At 38.5% G+C, this 14,577-nt stretch overlaps 1 protein-coding gene across 4 annotated transcripts in view; it reads left to right on the top strand.

Moving 5' to 3' along the window:
• The window catches only part of MIA3 (MIA SH3 domain ER export factor 3), a 41,662-nt gene extending 28,820 nt beyond the window's left edge, over positions 1-12,842 (top strand). For 2 of the 4 annotated variants that reach the window (XM_088799134.1, XM_088799136.1), the window contains 22 exons: positions 1,048-1,069; positions 1,757-1,845; positions 2,098-2,175; positions 2,263-2,373; positions 3,349-3,420; positions 3,596-3,700; positions 4,365-4,487; positions 4,584-4,695; positions 5,526-5,581; positions 5,668-5,758; positions 5,916-6,054; positions 6,391-6,492; positions 7,169-7,229; positions 7,340-7,375; positions 7,456-7,523; positions 7,644-7,744; positions 7,900-8,037; positions 8,962-9,030; positions 9,152-9,231; positions 9,343-9,414; positions 10,901-11,051; positions 12,017-12,842. In XM_088799134.1, the coding sequence (XP_088655260.1) occupies positions 1,048-1,069; positions 1,757-1,845; positions 2,098-2,175; positions 2,263-2,373; positions 3,349-3,420; positions 3,596-3,700; positions 4,365-4,487; positions 4,584-4,695; positions 5,526-5,581; positions 5,668-5,758; positions 5,916-6,054; positions 6,391-6,492; positions 7,169-7,229; positions 7,340-7,375; positions 7,456-7,523; positions 7,644-7,744; positions 7,900-8,037; positions 8,962-9,030; positions 9,152-9,231; positions 9,343-9,414; positions 10,901-11,051; positions 12,017-12,327 (2,187 nt within the window). In that variant the 3' untranslated portion in view covers positions 12,328-12,842. The remainder of the gene's footprint in view (positions 1-1,047; positions 1,070-1,756; positions 1,846-2,097; positions 2,176-2,262; positions 2,374-3,348; positions 3,421-3,595; positions 3,701-4,364; positions 4,488-4,583; positions 4,696-5,525; positions 5,582-5,667; positions 5,759-5,915; positions 6,055-6,390; positions 6,493-7,168; positions 7,230-7,339; positions 7,376-7,455; positions 7,524-7,643; positions 7,745-7,899; positions 8,038-8,961; positions 9,031-9,151; positions 9,232-9,342; positions 9,415-10,900; positions 11,052-12,016) is intronic. The other 2 variants (XM_088799135.1, XM_088799137.1) reach the window with 1 other exon arrangement.
• Positions 12,843-14,577: the final 1,735 nt, after the last annotated feature.

Below are 14,577 nucleotides of genomic sequence, written 5' to 3'. Positions count from 1 at the left end.
TCTCAGCCTCAGCATTTGACTTTTGGAACCTTGGTCCCTAGTGTCAGTTGCCTGCTTCTTGTTTCTTCCTGCTTTTTCCTGCCTGTTGATTTGGGTGAAAGGAGGGCAAAGGAAGCTTACTCTCTCATTAGCAAAGCTGTGTCATTAGAGAAATAGTCATTTTTTGCCATGTTGGAATTCTGAATGAATTTTCCTGTTATGGCGTTAGTATAAATGGTGTTAGATACTGTAATACTATTGAGATATGTGGATGATTTGTGGACTGATCTGAGTATTTCATCACTATTTATAACATTTGAAAGGGAAATAAGTCCTGAGTTACAAAGACATTAATTTTTAAATTAAATGCTGCTCAGATTTTATTATCCTATAATTAAGTGCTGTCTTTAGGAAATGATTTAGATGTTTGCTGTCATTTTTTTGTTTTGTTGCTTGTGCATTTTCCTCTAGCAGTCTCCTTTCTTTTTCAGATTTATGATCACTATTTTTAGGGGTTTAGGAAAATCAGATCATTTAGCTACTAGATTTCTAAATTCAGCCAATAGTCAACTTTGAATAGGCTTTCTAAGATGTTTTCCAATGAGAGAAAGAGGCACATCTTAGTACAAAGATTGTGCCTTTAATTTTGTTTCCTTAGAGTCTTTTTGAACAATCATTGTTTTTAGACTTCATTCTGGCTATTCATGGTTGTCAAATGAGTCCTTGGGTAAATGAAGCACTAGTATATTTAATATGAAAATATCCATTTCTATTATTAAAGTTAGGTGTTTATTTAATAAGATTGGTGTTCATTTAATAGATATATAAATGTATCTTTTATTGTCTTTTAATGAGACATTTATTTTAGTCCTTTTATCTATCAGGAACTATGAAGTGTCACTACCAATTACATTTAAAATCCTTTTTAACCTTTTATTTTTTTAATCATATGGATCATTAGGCTAAACCAACTGTTACTAAATTTTCATGTAGTTATGATTTAATTGTTAACAATTGTAATATTTCTATTAATAAAGTGTTTTGACATCAAATTTCTCTCTCTTTTAGGTAAAGAATAGAGCCTACCAAGGTAAATATTTAGGCTTATTTTGGTGTTTGATAGGAGTTTTACAAACTAGTAGATAGAGTGACGTCTGATGACTGATTGACTTATTATTAACTCCTAAACATTTTACTAATCCTAATTTGCAAGCTTGGATGACAGAATAAATGGTGATGCTACCAATTGAGATAGGCGATGAGGTGAAACAAACCGGGAGTAGGAAGGTGACGATCAGTTTAAATTGGGGCAGATTGACTTTAAATGTTGATACAGTGCAAATCTGTTACACATGAACAGTGTTCCAGTGCTAATGGTTTCATCAATATAGTATATACTTATTTAAGTAGATAATTTGAGTAATAAGAGATGGAAATCAATATGCTCATCCTTTGTTTCTCTTTGCAAATGACTTGTATTTGAAATGATCACATTTTCTGAGAAGAAAAGTGCTTCATGAAGGGGGAAGGATATGGAGCTAAAATAGTTTACTCTATTTCCTATCTTGGAAATAAATTTAAATTGGAATCTCATTGAAATAAGGGTTATTACATTTTTCTTAAATTTTAATATTTTTACACTTTTACCACTCTTAACTACAGATTAGAAGTTCTTTTCCCTCATAGTGCCAGATAAGATGTTTTTGCTGCTAATACATTGGGTAATTCAGTTTCACTTAGTGATCAGAATAATATTATGGATTTCCCCTCTTTTTAGTCACTGAACAGCAAATTTCTGAGAAGTTGAAGAATATCACGAAAGAAAATGCAGAACTTGTACGAAAATTGTCAGATTATGAACAGAAGGTATAATTGTTCTTTTAGTTTTTTTCTCCCCATGGTTCCAACTTTAATTATTTCCTCCCGTCTTATAGCTTATTATGCCATGTTTAAATCACATTTTAAAATTCCATTATTCTCTACAAACCATCCAAATCTGAAGCAATCAGCATATCTGTAAAGTACTGCTTTCTTTTCTAGGTGGTCACTACTTGGAGATCAGTTTTGATAGCAATATAACTTACATTTCTGTATTCTGAATGTTTTTATTTTTTGCAGATCAAGGAATCAAAGAAACATGTTCAGGAAACCAAGAAACAAAATATGATTCTCTCTGATGAAGCAATTAAATTTAAGGTAAAATCTCTTTTCTTTTTGAGATTAGATTCTAAAAACAAAAGAAAAATAATTAGTAATTATTAATCTTGGTATATTTTTCTGTAGGATAAAATCAAGAAACTTGAAGAAACTAACGAAAGTCTGAATGATACAGCTAAAAGTCTGCGTGTTATGTTAGACTCTGAGAGAGAACAGAATTCCCAGAATCAGGACTTGGTAAGAGTTTTGCTGCTAAGTGTTGTGTAATTTGGATTGCAAACTTTTTTCTTCCTATTTTGTACATTGGGTGAGTTGAACTCTGCATTTTCCCATGCTGAAACTAGGAATCAGGGAAGTTGAACCTACTTCTGTCCATTTTTAAGGGATTTTAAATGCTAATACCACAAGTTACTGTTTTTGTGGTCCTAGGAAGTATTTTTGTCCTCAGCCCTGTGTAATTTTCATATTGCTTGACGCGATCCTCCAAAACATGCAGAGCAACTAGAAAACTGTAGCCCAGTCAAACAGTTCTAGTACTTTGTTTTGTTTTGCATGGTTCTTTTTTCAAATAAACTTTTAATATTAGAACAGTTTTAGCATTATACAAAAGTTGCAACGGTAGTAGCAAGGGTTCCCGCATCCCCCACCCAGTTACGTGGATCACCTAGCTGAGGCTTCTCCACAGAAAAGTTCCCCTTTCCCGCCCTTTGCATACTATACTTTGGAAGGAAGTTACTGTGCACAGCCCACAGTTAAAGCATAAAGAGTGCTCCAACTCCTTGACGCAGAATTTTAAATTATTTAGAAGCCTTCTGTATGTGAAACCTGCCTATTCTCCCTCAAAGTCCAACCATTTTTAGTTCAGACAAGAGAAGTTTTGAAGTGACCTTGGGGGTTTTCTCTATCACTAGGAAAAACCATTTATTTGAACTGGTTTACTTGAAAGTTGTTTTCATTTTCTTTCACGTTTGTCTGGTCATCTGTGTTAGCTCATAGCCAGGAAGGTGTGGATGGCATGAAATATTTTCTTCTTTCCTCATCTCTTTACATTCTTGACTTTTCTCCTAGGCTAAAACTGGGTCACCTCTTTTTACTTGATATGTAGGGGATGGCTCTGGCATATTTTTGTTAATGTTTCCTCTTTTTAGCATATATCCCAGTGCTTCTACTGAAATCCTAATATATTTTTTGTATTCTTTTCCCACATGGCAGATAATAGAAAACAAGAAATCTTTAGAGAAGTTAAAGGATGTTATTGCAATGAATTCCTCAGAGTTTTCGGAGGTAAAGCTGCCTACAATTGCTGCAAGATATTAATATGATGTCTTAGTTTTATTGAGCAAACATTTGATGTGTGCTGAAATATGCAAAAATCGAAAACTATATCATGTCCTATTGGACATGAAAGTGTAACTTTTTTCTTTGCAATTAATTCACTAATAGGAATGTTCTGCATTAGGTTCAAATTGCCCTGAATGAAGCCAGACTTAGGGAAGAGAAGGTGAAGTCTGAATGCCATCGGGTTCAAGAAGAAAACGCCAGGCTCAAGAAGAAGAAAGAGCAGGTAAAGAAAAGTTAACATCCGAGATGATATAAACCCAACAACCAAATATCATTACCTCTTGAGTGTCTTTTCTCAGATCTGTTTTTAAGGACATGAAATATGTATGCAGGATTCTCTTCTCAGATATGCAGAGTTTAAACTATGCTCCCCAAATTGAGTACGTTGTGTACATTCTGCATCTGTTCGGGATTTTCCATTCTTCTGTATGATTTATCATCAGAATATTTAGTCTTTGTCTTATTAAGCACCAACCAGTTACTAAGTTGAATAGCCTCAAGGGGGTGATGGATTTGCTTTGTAGACCAAAGAATTAGGTACTTACAACACTCCTTTGAGCAGTTACTGCTTTACTGACCAAGGGATGGTTATATGATCTGGACTCTGGTCTTGGGAGACAGAGGTGCCCTTCTGGTCCTCTGGAAATGAGTTATTTGGATTGGCTGGGAGTTTCTGAAGGATACAATGGACCAGATTTACTTCCTTGAAAGTGCTTTTGTTCTCACTATAGTTCTGAAGGTTGGAGCCACTCTCCCCTCTCACTTAACAAAGGCCCATAATGACAGGCCAAATAGGGGCATGGCTCCCTACTTCCCTGTCTCATTTACAGGGTCCTGATGTCTCTAGTGCAAAAGCCTTTGGAGATTCATGTGTTTGAACTTTTCAGTTGCAGCAGGAAATCAAAGACTGGAGCAAATCACATGCTGAGCTCAGTGAACAAATCAAATCATTTGAGAAGTCCCAGAAAGATATGGAAGTCGCTCTTACTAACAAAGATGATAATATTAATGTAAGTTCATTCTCTTGAATACATGCTTAATTCTCATGCAACCTGCTTAATTAAAATTGAGAGGTTCTTTCTAATATCCTTTTGCTTCTTTTCTAGGCTTTGACTAATTGCATCACACAATTGAATCGGTTAGATTGTGAATCTGAATCTGAGAGTCAAAGTAAAGGAGGAAATGAGTCAGATGAATTAGCAAACGGGGAAGTGGGAGGTAAGACCAGTTTCAGGGAGCTGAGACCTGTTTTTGCCTTCCTGTTTTTAATTAAGTGCACTGATGCTCCTTTCTGGCTGCCTTGTAGACACACATCGTGGATTTGTATATACATCTGTGTGCCCAGGGCAGAGGTAGTTGCTGGGCTGTGCTATAGCAGTGGGCACACAGTGAACACCGACCTTACTTTTCCATCCCATTAGAACTAGATGTGTGCAGTGGATGGAGCTCCAGCAGCTTTAGTTGTGTCTTAACCTCAAGTACTAAACACTATTCAGTAGAAACTTGGTTCTCAGCTTCATGGAGCTGACATTTGAATTAAAGGCTCACCATCTCTGCAGCTGTGGTTTTAAGGCCCCACACCAATTTTAAGAGTAGCGAGGTGGTGGCAGCCATAAACTAACTAGGGTTAGCTAACTAACTAATGCGTAGCAGTGTGTCCTGCTAAGGGAAATGTTTTTAAGACAGTTTCCCAAGTTGGATGTTGCCTGCACAGGAGGTGTTTTAAACCACACCTGATAGCAGACTCGGGGGGAGCAGAGGGGTGAGTCTTTCTAAATGAGATACCTGACCAGCTGGAGGTAGATCTGAGAGAGGGAAGCTTTCCCTCACGTCGCCCTCCTGACTCAGGAACAGCACGGGTAACATTTTTATTGTACATTCACCTTTTGCAATTCTCTTTTAAAAGTCAAGTAGCCTAATCAGTTCTATTGGTTAATTCATTTTTATTTTGAATGTTTGAAAATGGTAATTGTTTCGTAAGGGGAAATCAAGAAAATATGGTTAAAAAGCAAGGGAGGAAAAAGCAATGAAAACCTTTTGTTTTTTAGGTGACCAGAGTGAGAAGATGAAAAATCAAATTAAGCAGATGATGGACGTCTCTCGGGTATAGTCCTTTTCATAGAGTCCCCCCCCGTGCCTGTGAGTCTTACTATGCCTCATTTTAAGAATCCTCTCTTCTGCACTTTGTAGACACAAACGGCAATATCGGTAGTTGAAGAGGATCTAAAACTTTTGCAATTTAAGCTAAGGGCGTCAATGTCCACCAAGTGTAACCTAGAAGGTAGGTGGCCAAATACTGGGAAGAGACAGAATTGCATTGGGGAGAGACACAGTGGCTTCCCGTTGTTATGTTTTTCACCCCTCTTCACACCATCCCCTTAGCAAGTTCTCCAGTCCTCGTGTACACAGACAAAGCTCAGATGTTTTCCTGTTTACAGACCAAATAAACAAATTAGAAGATGATCGCAAATCGCTCCAGTCTGCCAAAGCTGGACTGGAGGATGAATGCAAAACCCTGCGGCAGAAAGTGGAGATTCTGAATGAACTCTATCAGCAGAAGGAGATGGCTTTGCAAAAGTAAGGTTTTCATGGTTCGTTGTTAACAAGATTGTCATTTAACTAAATGTATGTATGACTGTAGATCATTTTGTCTCTGTTTGAAAGATTATTTCCAGTTTTTCCATCTACAGTTAGTATAGAGTGGCCTTTTTTCCTTTCTACCTCACTTCCCATAACTGGCATTTTTCTCTCCATTCTAACCAGAAATTGTTGCCTGTAATTTATTTGAGGGGGGAGTGGTTTACTCGTACTGACAGTTATTGCTGTGGAACTGAACATATGAATAGAGGCATTCAGACAGATTGCTGGGAAGAAAGAGAAACACTTTCACTTTACACTTGATTTTTATCTTAGGAAATTGAGTCAAGAAGAGTATGAGCGGCAAGAAAGAGAGCAGCGGCTGTCAGCTGCAGATGAAAAGGCGGTTTTGGCGGCAGAGGAAGTAAAAACTTACAAGTGAGTTAAGCTTTTATAGCAGGTGTCAGCGACTGATGCAACAACTGTTGGCTTTTTTAACACCATTTTTACAATGTATAGAACAAAATAGCACAGGAGCATAAATAGTCAAAGAACATTGAATATATTCAATTCACACGAGAAAAAATAAATTTTAAGTTAACAAAGGAAACAATTTTTAACAAAAATTTCCTTACTCCCAAGACTATAAGGGAACTTGGTTCATGCCAACAGTTCTGGGTGGTTTTATGTGGTGGAGTCATCCTTTTAGGAAGGACATTTGCTATATGGTGTATCAAAAACCATTAAAATGATTGTGCCATTGATGGACCCAGTAGTCATAGCTCTGGGAAATTTTTTATGGGTATAATTAAAGGAAGAAAAAGCTTTACAGAGGAAGTATTCATAACAGGAATGTTTGAGAACATATGGAAGGACAGTTAAGGAAATTATAATGTTTCAACTCAGGATCTCCAGCCATTAAATAATAAATAAGGAAGTTAGGTAGTACTAATTCTGATCATGTTGCATTCTTACTGTAACCATGTAAAAGATGTTTTTATATGTATGGATGAAGTCTGTAAGGGTATATAGTTAGAATAAAGGGGACATGGTGAGATTGTTTAAAATGTTATTCAGTTGTGCTTTAATTGATAAAAGCAAGTGAAATTCTTAGGCGGAGAATTGAAGAAATGGAGGAAGAATTGCAGAAAACAGAGCGCGCATTTAAAAACCAGGTAATAATACTGTCTTACGGCGGCCGAATTCTTTGGTGTCTAATAGAGACTACTTAATGGCTTTTACAATGAATCCCTAAACATAGTTTTTGATGTGTTGCATTTTTCAGATTGCTACTCATGAGAAGAAAGCTCATGATAACTGGGTAAGACTTTTTTTCTCCTTTCCTTTATTTTGTGCATAATCCACCACAACTGAATTTGGATTTTTTTTCCCCTCCAATAGCTCAAAGCTCGTGCTGCAGAAAGAGCTATAGCTGAAGAGAAAAGGGAAGCTGCCAATTTGAGACACAAGTATATGATTTTGATACCTATTTTATCAGTGTATTGTAGAGTGTTTTAAAACTATGCTGTAAATATTAATAATTGATTTTTCTGTTTCACATTTAAGTCCATTCTTTCTCCGTATTCAAGGTTATTGGAATTAACCCAAAAGATGGCAATGCTACAAGAAGAACCTGTGATCGTAAAACCAATGCCAGGAAGACCCAACACACAAAACCCTCCACGAAGAGGTAGGGAGCACTTTTAAATGGCAGCAATCTATTTTTTGGTGCACAATGTATATAGATTACTTTTCATTTCTGTGTGTCATAGTTACGATGCCCTAGAACTTACTAAGTAAAAAAATGGTTGCCTTGAGGTAGTAACAGTGGACTGTCATCTTCAGGTCCCCTGAGCCAGAACGGCTCTTTTGGCCCATCACCTGTGAGTGGTGGAGAGTGCTCCCCTCCGCTGACGGCAGAGGCTCCCGGGAGACCGCTCTCTGCTACACTCCATCGAAGAGAGGTGCCTAGAAATGAATGTGGTGAGCGTCTGCGTGTTACCTTGCAGGAAACTGTTTCAAGAGTTTTCTCCCCTTTCATGTGAGGATTAAAATGCAAACAACATTTGAGAATTTGGGTCTGTCCAACAGGAAAAAAAAAAAAAGAGTCTTAATTTTTCTTGAATATTTCAAATAGTCTACTGCAAGAGCTAATTTAAAACAAAGCATCTACTTACTAACATTGTTATTATATATAAAGGTATAAAATATATTTTTATATAAGTTAATACGTAAATACCTATTGTTTCTTTTTTCTTTTTTTAATTTTTGTTAAATTGGGGTGACATTGGTTAGTAAAATTATATAGGTTTCAAATGTACATTTCTAGAAAACATCATCTGTGTATTGCATTGTGTGTTCACCACCCAGAGTCAGTTCTCCTTCCATCACCTTATATTTGATCCCCTGTACCCTCTTCTACCACACCCCCTTTTTTACTGTGATTATAAACCTTTATCTTTAAATTTCTATGGCATTCCTCTGTTGAATATTACAAAAGTAGCTTTAAGACTTTATAATTCATGCAGCATTCAACCATTCTCATTACTATAACATGAAATGCTGTATGTAAGCTACTTCTGTTCATAGGTATGTTTATAATACTTGGTAAGACACGGAAGTCATTACATCTAAACTGTAAAAAATCAGCCTATACAACTGCATCAAAGCCTGTAGCTTGAAGGACCTGCCCAGAGGTACTGATGTGCAGATTTTACTGCTGTTCTTTTAGTCCTGGAGAGTTCTTACTTTAATTCTTGAAGTCTGTGCATAAGTTGTGATTTGCCCTCATAGGTATTGGGGGACTGGTTTTTAATGTTACTCTGTAGGTAGAGGTGAACCCTGGCCTGTCCACAATGGCTTCATTTCTTAAAATCCATGCAAGGGCTCTGTTCTTTCTTTCGCAAGGGTCAGTGGACGGACCGCTACCTCGTCCCCGATGGTCATCCGAGGCACCTGGGAAACCCTCTGCCTCTGGTAAGGGACCTGGGTGTGTTCAAAGAGTCTCAGATCGTGGAGGGTGTGGGTAGAGCATTTATTCTTCCTCAAAGAGTAACAAGTGAGAAGGAGCCTAAGGCAGTTCCTTGGCCTTCCACAGATCCAGGATCTGGGGCCGCTCCCAGGACGACCAGCAGCTCAAGAAGCTCCTCCCCTTCTAAGGTGATGGATGAGGGGAAGGTAAGTATTTCAGGAAACTTGTAACTGTTTCTCCTGCACCCTCTCTTGCCTCATCCATCTTCTGTTTGTGTGTTGTTATGTGTGTACTATCTCATTTATTTTTTAAAAAAGCCAAGTGTCCCCCAAGAGCCAGAAGGCCCTTCAGTCCCCAGCATCACATCTCTGGCTGAGCCTCCAGAAGCAGTGAGTACTTAGAGGTTGAGGACTGAATGAGCTTTGAGTGAGTGTATTTCTGGAAAGGGACTGAAGAGCACGGCATTAACCTGCTTTGCTATAACTTGCATGGTAATACTGATCTTACTGTTGTCTGCCTTGGAAGTGTTGCTGCGTTACTGAAACTGGACTGGTTGGTTGGTTGTTTTTTCTGTTCTTTCTGTTTTGGTTAGGTGTTAAACCTGTTGAGAACTTCTGTTGTAATCAACTAAAAAATGCAAAAGGTTATCACTTCAGCTTTCCAATGTATGCTTCCGTGTTGAGTGCTCTAACATACAGTAAATTCATTATATATTGGAAAATTCACCATTATTACATATTTGTCTAGAAATGTGCTATTTAACAATATTTCCAGTTGTATACTAGACAAACCCTATATTGAATCTGAAATTAGCTTGGTAACAGAACGTTTGCTGGAAGTGAAATACTGAATAGTAAAAATCTGTAATTACCTGTTGTGTCAGTTCCTGGCAATAGCCTTAAATTATGTTCACATAAGAGTATTCCCTTGTCACTCGTGTAGCTGTTACAGCCAGTAAGTCCTCTGATCAGACCTCACAGTGCTTCTCGAGGTTCAAATCAAAATACTTGTAATTTAATTACTTAGAATTCCCAACCTAATTTCCCATAGGAAAGGATTAGTCAGTATCCCGTAATATAAAGCACAGTATCACTTGTGAATGAAAGTAAATATTAGGGTTGGGCCTGCCTAATTTGTATATAGAACATTGTTTCCATTGGAAAAGAACTTCCCAGAGTACACCTCTTTTGAGCGATCTCCAACGGCAGCTGGATAAGACCCTTGGAAGTAAACGACTTCAAAGAGAATGGACTCCTGTTAGGGGGAGGCAGCAGTAGGAAGAGCAGCAGCATGGAGTCAGACCTGCCGCGGAATTCTCCCTTGGCCTTACACGCCGTGTGAGCCTCATCAAATGATGTAATACTCTGTGTCTCTGTTCTTTCATATTTAAAACAAGATGATCATACCTAAGAGATGTAGAGATCTGAGAATTGGAAATAAGATAGGAAAGAAAATTGAAGGTCCTCTGAATGGTGGCTATGATTACGTGTACAGAATGGATTTTTCAGTGGAAATAATGAGCGGTTGTGGTGACAGGAGGGGTTGCCCTAGAAATAGATTACGGTGTTTATGGTATGTTTTTTTTTTATTTGGGAGTCACCTCTGTTAACATCCTTTGACGCAGTCCCCTTGCTTTCCCTTCGACTTGCATATAGAAGCAACGGTATGATTAAGTGCAACTCTGCACTCCGGTGCTGTCCCTTTAACCTGCCTGAACTGTTAGGGAACAAATGAGGGAGGGGAGGTGTTGTCGCACTGGTTCGGCTCTTGGGGCAGGTTCTTGACATCTGCTGCACTGCCTTTCAGCTTTTGCTGGTGTTGGTGCTTTTTTGTCTTCCCCAAGTATTTCAGAACTTGAATGTTTCTCCTCTGCAGGTGAATATGGCTGCAAAAGGGCCCCCTCCTTTCCCAGGGGTGCCCCTCATGAGCTCCCCTGTGGGGGGCCCTCTCCTACCACCCATTCGATACGGACCACCTCCTCAACTCTGCGGGCCTTTCGGGCCTCGGCCACTTCCTCCACCTTTTGGTATGATGATTGCATAGTAATAACTGCCTTGTAAAGCGTCATCTTTTCTGTCTGTTCCTTGCTAAGATTTTAACAGTCGCTATTCAGGCCTATGTAATGAATAAAGCTAGCTGAGTACATTTTAACTTTTCCTCAGGTTTCTTAGGATACATAGGGTGCTGCATTATCTCCCTATACTGAGATAGGCAGTAAGTATCTCTTGTAGACAGGAGATAGGGGCTGTTTATAGAAAGCCAGAAATGTTACTTCTGCAGATGTGTATCGAACATCTGTGGCTACATACCAGGTTCTGTAATGGATAGAACTAAATCTCCGAACTCCCAAAGCTTACAGTGTCTTACAGGACACAGATGCATACATTGTGGGTCAGAGTGTAAAAGAGGGCAAGATTAAACCCTCACTCCCCACCCTGGGAATAAATGGGAAGGAAGTTTGAGAAGGCAGAATTTAACAGGGACCTAAGGAATGTTACTGAAGTTCATTAGGTGGAGCTGGGAGGCCTTCCCAGGAGGGCAAGCACCTTGATTTTGATGGTTTGTTAGGTCCATGCTGAGCTACTGAATACGTTTCTAATTGATATAGTAGTAAACAATTGAATTTCCTTCATCAAAATTTCCTTGTTGTAGTGAAGCCCTTATTTCCATCTGTCATCTTAGTATGATATATGGTACTTCTAAGTACAAAACCAGCTCTTATGAGATAAAGATGGCAGAACTGTGCAGTAGAAAAAAAAACACAAGCTAGGTAGAGTCATGTTTAAATCCTGCCTGTGTCGCTTCATGGCTGGCCGGCTGGCTGGCCACAGACATGTAACTTAAACTTGCTGAGCTTCAGTTTGCCTGATCTGTAAAGTGGGGATGTCACCGCTGACTTCTAGGGTTGTGGGAAATTTAAGATTAATACTTGGAATCATCGAACTTTAGATTGTTCACATGTACTTACATGATGTGATTTTATTTTTCCAGGTCCTGGTTTGCGTCCACCACTAGGCTTAAGAGAATACGCACCAGGCGTTCCACCTGGAACGCGGGACCTGCCTCTCGACCCTCGTGAATTTTTACCAGGACACACACAGTTTAGACCTTTGGGCCCTCTTGGCCCAAGAGAGTACTTTATTCCTGGTACCCGATTACCACCCCCAGCCCACGGCCCCCAGGATTATCCACCTTCACCTGCTGCAAGAGACTTACTGCCTTCCGGCTCCAGAGATGAGCCCCCGCCAGCCTCTCGGAGTGGCAGCCAGGACTCCTCACCGGCTTTAAAACAGAGCCCATAGCCATGACCTCTGACATGTAGTCTGAGAAAGTGGACGGTGCACTGTTCATTACAGCCTTCAAAACCCACAAGTTTATTTTAAAAGGTTTGTTTCTAGAACTAAGCTGCCCCGGCAGTGTGCATTTTTTGAGCCAAACAATTAAAAAATATCATTTCCCCCCTAAATAAAAGTCACCTCGTAAGCTAGAACCTCCTTCCAACTTTGAAATGTGCAATAAAGAATACCTGTGTTTTAGTTAATGTAGCATATGTAACTGTCAAATGATTTAGAATGTCATGAAAAATATGAACATTTCCTGTGGAAATGCTATAAGAACATGTATTTCCATTTATTATCCTATTTTTAGTGTATACCAGTTGAATGCAGAGCAACAGTGTGGATAAGCTTGATTTTTAAAAAAATATCAGATCGCAAAGACTGTTACGCTAAAAATGTTTACTAAAAGGTCACTTAACTATCTCCCCTCTTGCTGACATTCTTTGTAGTAATAGTTCATAAAACTTTGGTTACTGATATTTCCCAGGAGTCTGTCGATTCATTGGATTGTCTTCTCGTGAGACGTATGCCACTTTGAGAACACATCAACTCAGGCCCCAGAACTGAAGCTGGTGGCTGGGCAGCACGCTCCCCGCTGCTCCCTGCTCAGGAGAGGCAGCCCGAGTCATCGGGAACACCACGACTGAGGTCTTTACTTTAAAGAAGTCAGTGGGCCCATCTGTACAGCACCCACGCGCTGTCGGTGACATGTGCTGCCTGGTTCATTACCTGACTATGAGTTGACAACAGTAGCAAGAGTTGCGTGACCCGAGGTTCTGTTGCTTTTACCATTCTTGCATTAAGGGTGCACAACAGAAAAATGAAAACGATGTAGTGGGACCATAAAAGTACAGAAAATCCTTTTATTAAAAAATGTAGAGTCTACTATTTCTCCCATCCCTTGCTACTGACTTTTAACTAGTACGGCAAAAAAAGCTCATTAAGAATAGAGTACGATGAGAAAGAATGATTTAGGATTGTAAGGTTTGTAACTAACGTGCCCTGGGTCAGCAACCATGGGCCAAATGCCATTGTTCTTGTTGATTCTACTCCACAATTAATACTGGAACTTTGGCACTTGTATTTAAAAGTCAGTAAATCTAAGAATCTGGGATTGCACCATACTTAAAAGTCTTATTATACCCATTACATCATGTCTTTTAAACAATGTTTCTTAGAACTAACTCTTCAGACACTTTAAATTACAGTTAATAGCATTTTTAAGAAGTTTAAGATTTAGATTAAATCAAAATTATAAAAAGCTAATATTCTTGTTTACTGCTTGACTATGCTCTCCCATTTTCTGAAATTCTATGATGTAATGATACTACCTAGACTGTAACTTGTCACTTTTATGACATTTATTCCACTAAGAATACCCCATAAAAAGAAGCAAAAGCTTCACTGTGAAACAAAAATTTTCCTTTAAACTACTAAAAGATAAAATGATAAAGGACCTTTGAAAGCAGACAACTCTTTCAAATTCATACGGAGCATATAAGGAGTTCTTCAGGAAAGGAATTCCATCTGTAAGTCCTCCCATTTACTATCAAGAACAGAAGAAATTGAAGAGGAAAACGCCATAGTTAAAAGCATAGATTATTTTTAACCATGTAAAGATTAATTCACAAATACAACTTTTGAATATTTCAATCTCTTTAGGACATGTAATAATGAAGTTAATATAATTTCTAATTTGAAATAACATTTAAATGTAGATTATACCAGCTAGGAAGATAATCAAGTAGGAAAGGTAAATCTATTTTTAAATCAAAGCTAGTCTTTTTGTAACCTCTGAAGCTTTGGGGGGTGTTTATATCTCATAAACAAGCTGTAGAGGATTTCAGTGTCACTTACCTGAGCAGTTGTGGACCTGCCACGATCGCCACCTCTCAGCCTTCTGATGGCACCACTTCTACAGCAGAGCTGCCAATGTCCAGACTCAGCCATCTCCAAGTTACTTGTTTCCGAAGTCATCTCCAGCTAACTGTTCTGGGCTTAGTCGTTAAAATCATCTCATTTACGAAGCAGCAGTGTTTCAGCCTGAAAGCATTTCTACTATAGTTGTGGTTATTGTTCAATGGCTGATTTTTTATCATTTGAAAGTAAATTGAAATAATTTGTGGGATGTGGAGTATTCTATGTCTACTGCTTCAAGACAATCACTTGTCATTTCATTCAGGTATGAATTAAAGCTAAGCTACTCACACAGTG

The sequence above is a fragment of the Rhinolophus sinicus genome, chromosome 6 (genome assembly GCF_057876585.1).
Source record: "Rhinolophus sinicus isolate RSI-liver-muscle chromosome 6, RSI-T2T, whole genome shotgun sequence".
NCBI classification, from domain to species: domain Eukaryota; kingdom Metazoa; phylum Chordata; class Mammalia; order Chiroptera; family Rhinolophidae; genus Rhinolophus; species Rhinolophus sinicus.
Note: the sequence above shows the minus strand (reverse complement) of the source record. Positions and strands in the feature narration are given on the sequence as shown.